Raw genomic sequence first — 9,430 nt, 5'->3', positions numbered from 1 at the left:
GTTGAATCAGATCCAATTCTGATTTACAGCATTCTTCAGACCCCTGATGTACAAAAGCCATAGTGCTTCCCAGTGAAGAGGTTTCTCTTCTTAGCCTTGCAGTTAGTCTTTTAAGAGTTGACACCTTTGGGCTTTTTTGTTTTAAAAGGTTCAGGAGACCCCTGTTGATTGGTTCTCTTTCTTTTAACAGCTCTTCTAATAACCACTAATCCTGACCCCTCCTGCTCTGTGTTATTGTTCATTTTATTCAGGATGGCTGTTGTGACATGGCCCATAACATCTTTGGCGATGTTTTTTGCTGCACTTTTCACATGCAGTTTAACAATCTCAAATGCTCTTCTCAAAACTAGGTATTGCTTTTCTAAAGAGGCTACGAAACACATCACCTATCCCCACCCTGTACGTATCCGAAAGACCTTGACTGGCTTGTGCTGCATAATAATTTCTGTATGGGTCAGGGTCCCCAATAGTCTTTAACTACAACTATTTTAAAAAAACAGCTTTCTGAGGTTACAGGTGTAGCTTAAGGATCACTTTACTGTAGCAAAATGAGACGTGTTGGTTCTTGTCTGTCTTTATTTCAAATGTTATGGTGTCAATGTGCTGCTTGTTCACAGGGACATAATGCAGCTTATAATAAGTGAAGGTGATAAACTCGTCTTTACCCACTTTAGAGGGAACACAGCGAAGTAGCTACACAAAATGGTCTCCCACCAACTGGTGCTCTACAATATCTGTGTACAGGTATAGGATATTAAACCCACCTGTGGTATCTGTTGGAAATAGCGAACGCCTCGTATTCACTTTAGCTTCTAGCCCCAAAATGGTCGCTAAATCACTAAATTATTGCATTCTCCTCTGACTTTAATTTGATTCTTCGGCTATTGGGGTCATAAATGGCATGAGTTTAAGGAGACTATTTCATGTTGTGGTTCATTTGGTCCACTAGGCTTTGATTGGTTGCATAATACCCTCTTCGTACAACAAAGTGATGCTCCATGCTTCCTTCTTCTGTGGTTCACAGGGACACATCGCTGTGTCGTGGTTAAAAGGTGAGGTGAAAGAGGCTATTTTAGCCAAAAAAACATCCTTCAAAAATTGGAAGGATCCATCTGAAGAAAATAGGATAAAACATAAGCATTGTCAAGTTAAGTGTAAAACATTGATAAGACAGGCGAAGAGAGAATTTGAAATGAAGTTGGCCATAGAGGCAAAAACTCATAATAAAAACTTTTAAAAATATATCCAAAGCAAGAAACCTGTGAGGGAGTCGGTTGGGCCATTAGATGACCGAGGGGTTAAAGGGGCTCTTAGGGAAGATAAGGCCATTGCAGAAAAACTAAATTAATTCTTTGCTTCCGTGTTTACTAATGAGGATGTTGGGGAGATACCAGTTCCGGAGAAGGTTTTCAGGGGTGATGAGTCAGACGAACTGAACAAAATCACTGTGAACCTGGAAGATGTAGTAGGCCAGATTGACAAAGTAGAGAGTAGCAAATCACCTGGACCAGATGGTATGCATCCTAGGGTACCGAAGGAACTTAAAAATGAAATTTCTGATCTATTAGTTAAAATTTGTAACCTATCATTAAAATCATCCATTGTACCTGAAGACTGGAGGGTGGCCAATGTAACCCCAATATTTAAAAAAGGCTCCAGGGGCGATCCAGGTAACTATAGACCAGTGAGCCTAACTTCAGTGCCGGGAAAAATAGTGGAAACTATTCTCAAGATCAAAATCGTAGAGCATATAGAAAGACATGATTTAATGGAACACAGTCAACACGGATTTACCCAAGGGAAGTCTTGCCTAACAAATCTGCTTCATTTTTTTGAAGGGGTTAATAAACATGTGAATAAAGGTGAACCGGTAGATAAAGTGTATTTGGATTTTCAGAAGGGTTTGACAAAGTCCCTCATTTTATTATTTATTTATTTAATTCTTTTTGATATACCGATACTCAAGATACATGTCTTATCGTACCGGTTTACAGCGAAACAAAGGGATAACCAGCAATATAGGCGAAAGTTACAAAAAACAGGGAGATGAATTCAGGGCAACTAAGATAGGTAGAATTAGCTTAACATAGTGCTAAGATAGAGTAAGCAATAAGCAATTAAAATTTTTAAAATTTTTAAAATTTAAAAAATGGTAGACAACAAGCAATAGTAAACAACAAGCAATTTAAATAGTAACTTGGCATGAGACCTGGATGGCACTCAAACAGTTCTTCAAGGGGTGATTAAATCTATACAGAGTGATGAAAAGAAAAACGGAATTTGTGTTGAGTCTTAGGGGAAGAGGGATAAAGAGGGAATGGGTTAGGAGACCGAAGAGGTGGGTGAAGGGGGATCAGAGGGCTACGAAAACTAAAAAGTCATGGGATAGGAGGCGATGTCCTTTTGTGGATTACAAACTGGTTAAAAGACAGGAAACAGAGAGTAGGATTAAATGGTCAATTTTCTCATTGGAAAAGGGTAAACAGTGGAGTGCCTCAGGGATCTGTACTTGGACCGGTGCTTTTCAATATATATATAAATGATCTGGAAAGGAATACGACGAGTGAGGTTATCAAATTTGTGGATGATACAAAATTATTCAGAGTAGTTAAATCACAAGCAGACTGAGATACATTACAGGAGGACCTTGCAAGACTGGAAGATTGGGCATCCAAATGGCAGATGAAATTTAATGTGGACAAGTGCAAGGTGTTGCATATAGGGAAAAATAACCCTTGCTGTAGTTACACAATGTTAGGTTCTATATTAGGAGCTACCACCCAGGAAAAAGATCTAGGCATCATAGTGGATAATACTTTAAAATTGTCAGCTCAGTGTGCTGCAGCAGTCAAAAAAGCAAACAGAATGTTAGGAATTATTAGGAAGGGAATGGATAATAAAATGGAAAATGTCATAATGCCTCTATATCGCTCCATGGTGAGACCACACCTTGAATACTGTGTACAATTCTGGTCGCCACATCTCAAAAAATATATAGTTGCGATGGAGAAGGTACAGAAAAGGGATGGAACAGCTCCCCTATAAGGAAAGGCTGAAGAGGTTAGGGCTGTTCAGCTTGGAGAAGAGACAGCTGAGGGGGGATATGATAGAGGTCTTTAAGATCATGAGAGGTCTTAAACGAGTAGATGTGACTCGGTTATTTACACTTTCGAATAATAGAAGGACTAGGGGGCATTCCATGAAGTTAGCAAGTAGCACATTTAAGACTAATCGGAGAAAATTCTTTTTCACTCAATGCACAATAAAGCTCTGGAATTTGTTGCCAGAGGATGTGGTTAGTGCAGTTAGTGTAGCTGGGTTCAAAAAAGGTTTGGATAAGTTCTTGGAGGAGAAGTCCATTAACGGCTATTAATCAAGTTTACTTAGGGAATAGCCACTGCTATTAATTACATCAGTAGCATGGGATCTTCTTAGTGTTTGGATAATTGCCAGGTTCTTGTGGCCTGGTTTGGCCTCTGTTGGAAACAGGATACTGGGCTTGATGGACCCTTGGTCTGACCCAGCATGGCAATTTCTTATGTTCTTATGTGGTGACAACGTACTTATGGTCTACTGTAATTTTATCCCATATGTGCGGGTACTGTATTTCCACCAGCCCCACTTCCCATGGGCCATGTAGGTCCAAAGGCCTAGTTAATTGTGTCGTGAAATTAGAGCTGGTGTTTTGTGGAAGTATCCTCACAGAGGCATTACTAAGCAGCATTATATAAAATCCCCCTTCATTCATTTTTTCTTTTTTATGATACAAGGCCTTTTCAAATCAAACATCTTGAATCTCTTATGCTTTTATCCAACTGTTACATTTTTCAGGCCACCCTCGCCATTTCACAAAGCACTGCTTGTTCTTACCTCTCCCTTTTACCTTTAGAACCTTATCAATGTGGTATATTCTATCCTGTCGAGGATTGACTTTCAGCAATTCTTCAGGATAAAAAGAACCTTGAACGGCTTCCTCACCATAATCTTGTATCTTGTACACTGTTTTCTGCCCCCTGTTTAAGGCATTAGTTATTATAAATATCTCATCTGTCCATGTTTGTTCATAATCTTTTTCAATTTTCCCTTTAGTTTTTGACAGTCTAACATGATCCCCCTTTTCAAAAAATGGCTTAGCAGTTTCATATTTATTGTTATTGCCGTAGATTACTTTCCAGAACTGCAGAGAGTTTGAGGCTGTTACATCGATGGGGCAGGCCTATATTGTTCTGTGAAAGCTGTGGTTATAACTATTCACAAAAGCCTGAAGCACATCTTCAATTCTTCATATCGCAAAGTGTTGTGCGATGTAAAGTATCGCCACATTTTGGATTTTAAAATCCTGTTAAATCTCTCCACAACCGCTGCCTTAAATGATGAACGCCTCTGTATTTTAACGAATTTTTCACAGAGCTATTTAAAAACTCTTTACCCCTGTCTGTTTGTATTTTATTGGGAACTCGGTTGCCTTTAAATATAATTTCAAATACCTTGGCCACTTCACAACCTGTTTTTGTTTTTAGGCTCACAACCCATGCATATTTTGACAAAACATCTATCGTCATCAAAATGTATTTGTAGCCGCTGTTATAACTGGACAAGACGGTCAGGTCGACCAGATCAGCTTGCCATTGCGCATCCACATCAGACACTATCAGCTGAATTTTAAATCAGTTACGCACGTGGCCGGGCCTTGCGTGCGCCCTGCATTTTCAAAGGGGCCCGGCCACGCGCGGAACCCCCATTATGTGCAGAAGAGCCGGGCTCAGAGAAAGGGACAGGGAGGGGCCGGGCTGGAGGCAGACAGTACAGCAGCCATTTGCCGCTGTGCCAAGGAAGCACATGCCGGAAGTCAGTTGGTGCGCGCAAGTTGCTTCTGCTCCGACGGAGCAATAAGCAACAAAATAAAAAAAGGGAAGGTAGGAGAAAGGGTTTAGGGGGTAGGGAAGAGAGGGGAAGAGAGGGGAAGAGAGGGGAAGAGGGAGGATGGGTAGGGGGTTAGGGAACTTTCCTCCCAGTCCGCTCCTTAATTGGAGCGGACTGGGAGGGAACTTGGGAGGCCCGATTGCGTCGCCACGCATAATCTTATAAAATTGTCCCCCTCTGCACGCGCTACCTGCAGATGCGCGGATTATAAAATCCCGCAAGTGGCCATGGGATTTTATAACATGCGCGCGTTATAAAACCGGCATGTCCATGTGCGCGCTGGGAAGCGTGCACACCTGGACACGCGTACGCACCTTTTAAAATCTACCTCTATGGTTTTGTTTCTTTTAAAATGTATCCTAGCAGGTCTGTGTAAGGAATAAGCATCTTGATCTGTAAGCCATTCAGTCACTTGTTTTCTGGTCACTGTCTCATTACATGTTGTAGCAGCCTGAAAAAGAGGATTTATTCCACCAAAACTTCCTACAGTGCCTGGTTCATAATAAATTTTATTTAAGAGCTGCTTGTGCTGTATTGTTTTGTATGGCTGTAAACACAGAGATCTGTTTTTTTAAAAGAAAATTAAATCCTTGTTTTATTCACTTTTGCAGTCCCCCAACCTCCAACAGCCAACAAGCTGTTAAATATCCTTTTAGTATACCACAAAAGAGCTGCTCAAATTTCACTCTGCAAGGATAGGGGCCGTTGGGTTTCTACAGTGAGGGGAGGAGGGAAGGGGGTAATTCTCCCTATCACTGTGTACAGAATGAGAGAAAGTTTCCTGCCACATCACATCTAGTAATGTTTAAAACAGAGGGGCAAGAAAAAACCTGCTTCCAGCTCTGTCATCATTAAAAAGTGACAAGGAACATTTCTGTTGATGTTGGGGGGGGGGGGCGCATTTTTGGGTGTGGGTTGGGTTTGTGTTGTACTTCCGGTGAGATCATCAAAAACAGCCGGAGTCCATTCATTTTATCATCATTAAAAAGCAACAGGGCCTTTTCTGATGATGTTCTAGGGAGCGTGTTTTTGAGGGTGTGGTAAGGGTTGGACTTCTGGTGATATACCAGTGACATCATAGGGGGGTTTGGTTTGGGGCAGGGAATGGGAGGGGCCACTCCATTCACTTCTATTGGGTGGGAGGAACATGGGCAGGGTCAGGGATGGAGCTAGAGGCATGGTCGGGGTGGGATGGGTGTGGCCAGGGGTGGAGTTTGGGGGCATGGCGTGGGTGGGGCTACACCCATTCACTTCTATGGGAGTGGGCAGTGCTTAGAATGGAAGTGCATGCTGAATGGCTGATGTCAGTTTTGAGTGACAGTGTACCCATAGACTACTTACAGTACCTGAATGTAATCCGCTTTGAAGTGCTGAAAAGCAGAATATAAAAATCTAAACTAAAATAATAAGAATAAAAAAATAAATAATGTCATCTTTACACTGAAAGCCATGTGCACACGCAGCGTCAGGGATTATGTGCACACCATACATTTAGAATATTGTAGCTTTATTTCCTGCTACCCAGAATTAGTAAGAGAAGAGCTTGAACTTTGGTTCAATTTTGCCACTGCTTCAGCCCCCTTGGAGGTTTGGCAAATCATCATAAACACTAAGATAAGCTGCTAATAATCATTCAGCATCTCCGTTTTCCCCCACCCCCACGCCTTGCACTCAGTCAGAGGCAAGGAAGACAGAATTCCCATCAGACCAGAATGCAACCTTCAAGGGGACCAGGGTCCTGTAATCATTGGGAAAATATTTAAGATCTTGTATTTCTTGTTTCCAGATCTTTTTCTGGTCACAAGCTCTGCAGCATGGCAGGAAGTGGGCACCAGTAAGTGTGAGGAGGTGCCAGGGTCTGTAGGATAGGGAGCTTGGAGGAGGTGTGGGGAGCAGGAAGATAAGACTGTAGTAAGAAGAATCTGTGGGGCCTTTCATTTAAGATGATGCTGAGATAATTGAGTTTCATCCTTTCAGTCCTTGGCCAAGGAAAGAAGCAGTCCTGCACATGGGAAGTGATGGGAAAAGGGAAAGATATGGGAAAAGTCTTCTGCAGAGGAGGATACTGTGGTAAAGGGCAGCCACTGGCACCAGCAAGTCACTGCATGCACTGTGCAAAGGAATGCCCCCTACAGGTGTGAGCTATTTCATACCAGCCCCCAATGAGAGGGTGAGAAAAGTCACAGCAACCAGCCAGACCAGTATTAGCACCAATACCTGATGGAACAGCAGGAGGAGATGTAAATCATCAGGACTCCTAAAGTCATGGGGCCCCATTACTCTCAATCACACAGTGCCAGCCTCATGTAGCGCTAAGATGTCTAGGCCTCAGATATTGTGGTGCCCATCCTGGGCAAGTGGGCTGGTGGGGACACACTTTGGGATATTTTCAACTGATCATGAGATCCAATTTCGAGTGTGATCTGAAACCAAATTTCCATATCAGTATTTCAGCAGGACAAAAGAGATGAACACAGTTCCCATCTGAAAGCATCACTGACCACCATCCTCCTTGGACAGTGGGTCGTGACTTCCTGGCTACCAATGGCTAAAAACAGGGAACAGTTGCCAATGTTTCCTTTTTGGTGGGGTGGGTGGGGGTAGGGGAGGAGCTGGGTCTTTGTCTGGTTTAAAAAAAAATATCATTTTTCCCACATTTTCCCACCTGAAAGCTCCCAGAAGAAGGCCTCTTCATTCTTTATTCCCCAAATCCCCCTTTTAACCACTTTTGCTGGTAGAATGTGAGCACACTTCTGTGTGATGGGCTAGGTCAGTGGCACGTGTGTACAGCAGAGAATCCTGAAGGTTTAAAATCAAGAGGTGAAACTATATGTCAGTAAGGCCTCTGAGGCCAATAGCAGGTATCTGAGATAATGAAGCCCTCCTGTGCAATGGTGGAGGCCCACTAGGTCCAAAGGCCAGGCATGGGACCAGGATGAAATGTTAAGTGAAGAAACACTAACAGAAGCAGCAGCTCCAGGGGTCTATGTCTTCTGAGTCTCTGTCAGGCCAGTTGTGGTCTCCCTTCCAGAGGCCTCTTCTGGAGGGATTACAGAAACTGAATTTAAAGGCATCTTCTCCTCTGTACTCTGGTCCCCGTCCCTGGTTTTTGACCACGCCAACAAGTTTCTCCAACTCTTTCCTGCATGTTAAATAAAAAGATATCAGAATAAATATGGTCCTATCATCCAGGACTCTAAAATGCACTTCAGAGAGTCTGAGGCGCCAATCCTAGGATTCTCAGAATCTGGTCTGGCTGGTACTTGGACAATATTAGGGCACACTCTCCATATTGAATCTATGCAACAAAAACTCCACCAGGGAGGACACTCTTCCTCCAATCCAGGACTGACCCAATGTCCCAGCATGATGTCAGGGGAACAATCTTCCCTCTGATCCAGTATTGACCTAGTGTCACATTATGATGTTAGAAATCACTCTTCCCTCTGACCAATGTATCAGACCAGTATATAGGGTCACTTTTCCCTTTCATCCAGTGTCCCAGCATGGTATAAGAGGGCACGATGCCATCTTTCATGTAAGACATTACTCTAGGGTCCTGTCTATGAACACTGGAAATCCCAGGGCACTTTACTGAGAGACAGATATTTATTCTAAGGTGAGGGCTGAATTACATCGCTGGTCTGGGCGTACAGTCTCTCATCCGGAAGCAGCCCGAGGCAGACAACAGGAATTACCATTGCTTTTTGTGAAATTGGCACCGACATAGTCACAGAAGGCCTCTGCACTTTAGTGATTGTTCTGCATAATGCAAGTACTTGTGACCTGGACTGGCCACTGTCGTACACAGGATGCTGGGCTTGATTAGGGTTGCCAACTGGCTCCAGATTTTCAGGACAGGTTGATCCCATCCTGGTTTTACACCCCTGCATGCAGGTACTTATAGTTTTGCTTTTCTTAGGGAATACAATAGGGAAATCAGAATCAATCCCAGCATGCAATGGGGGAAAACCAGGACAGGATCAACCTGTCCTGCAAATCTGGAGCCAGTTTGCAACCTTAGGCTCAATGGACCCAGCATGGCACTTGCTATGTTTTTATATTGTAAGAATAACACTCCCTCCCCAGTGCAGAAAGATTTCCAGGGCAGGATTAGCAGATGCTGCCTGCACTGGGTCTGTATACAGCACACAACCCACCTCTGGAAGGGTAAATGCCAGAGTCACCAGGACTGCTCTGGTTGGAGTCCTCATAGATCTCAGGTTCTTCATGCAGGAGGCCCATGTCCCGGTTCCAGTTATGCCAGTTCATTTCTTCCACCCTGACAAGACAGAGATTTTAATGATGGCTTAAAGGGGCACTCAGGAAGACAAACAGACAAATAAAGGTACTCTCTCTCCCTGCTAATGTTTTAGAGTTGGGGAGACATATAGACAGGCTTACAGAAGTGATGTCTCTCGCTGCTAAGGCTACCGGAGTACTTTTTCAAAGACTTGGATGCCTGTTAGGTGGGTATAAATAGAATGAACTCACTTAAATTATCTGT

The 9,430-nt window shown here is 43.2% G+C and overlaps 1 protein-coding gene across 1 annotated transcript in view; it reads right to left on the bottom strand.

Moving 5' to 3' along the window:
- Positions 1–5,414: 5,414 nt before the first annotated feature.
- Positions 5,415–9,430, bottom strand: part of LOC115096548 (transient receptor potential cation channel subfamily V member 1-like) — a 47,883-nt gene continuing 43,867 nt past the window's right edge. Inside the window, exons 15-16 of the mRNA XM_029611312.1 lie at positions 9,084–9,205; positions 5,415–8,065 (exon numbers count right to left, since the gene is read on the bottom strand). Of these exons, the coding sequence (XP_029467172.1) occupies positions 7,908–8,065; positions 9,084–9,205 (280 nt within the window). The 3' untranslated portion in view covers positions 5,415–7,907. The remainder of the gene's footprint in view (positions 8,066–9,083; positions 9,206–9,430) is intronic.

Source organism: Rhinatrema bivittatum, chromosome 8 (assembly GCF_901001135.1).
Source record: "Rhinatrema bivittatum chromosome 8, aRhiBiv1.1, whole genome shotgun sequence".
Classification (NCBI taxonomy): Eukaryota; Metazoa; Chordata; class Amphibia; order Gymnophiona; family Rhinatrematidae; genus Rhinatrema; species Rhinatrema bivittatum.
This window is presented reverse-complemented; position numbering and strand designations above follow the sequence as displayed.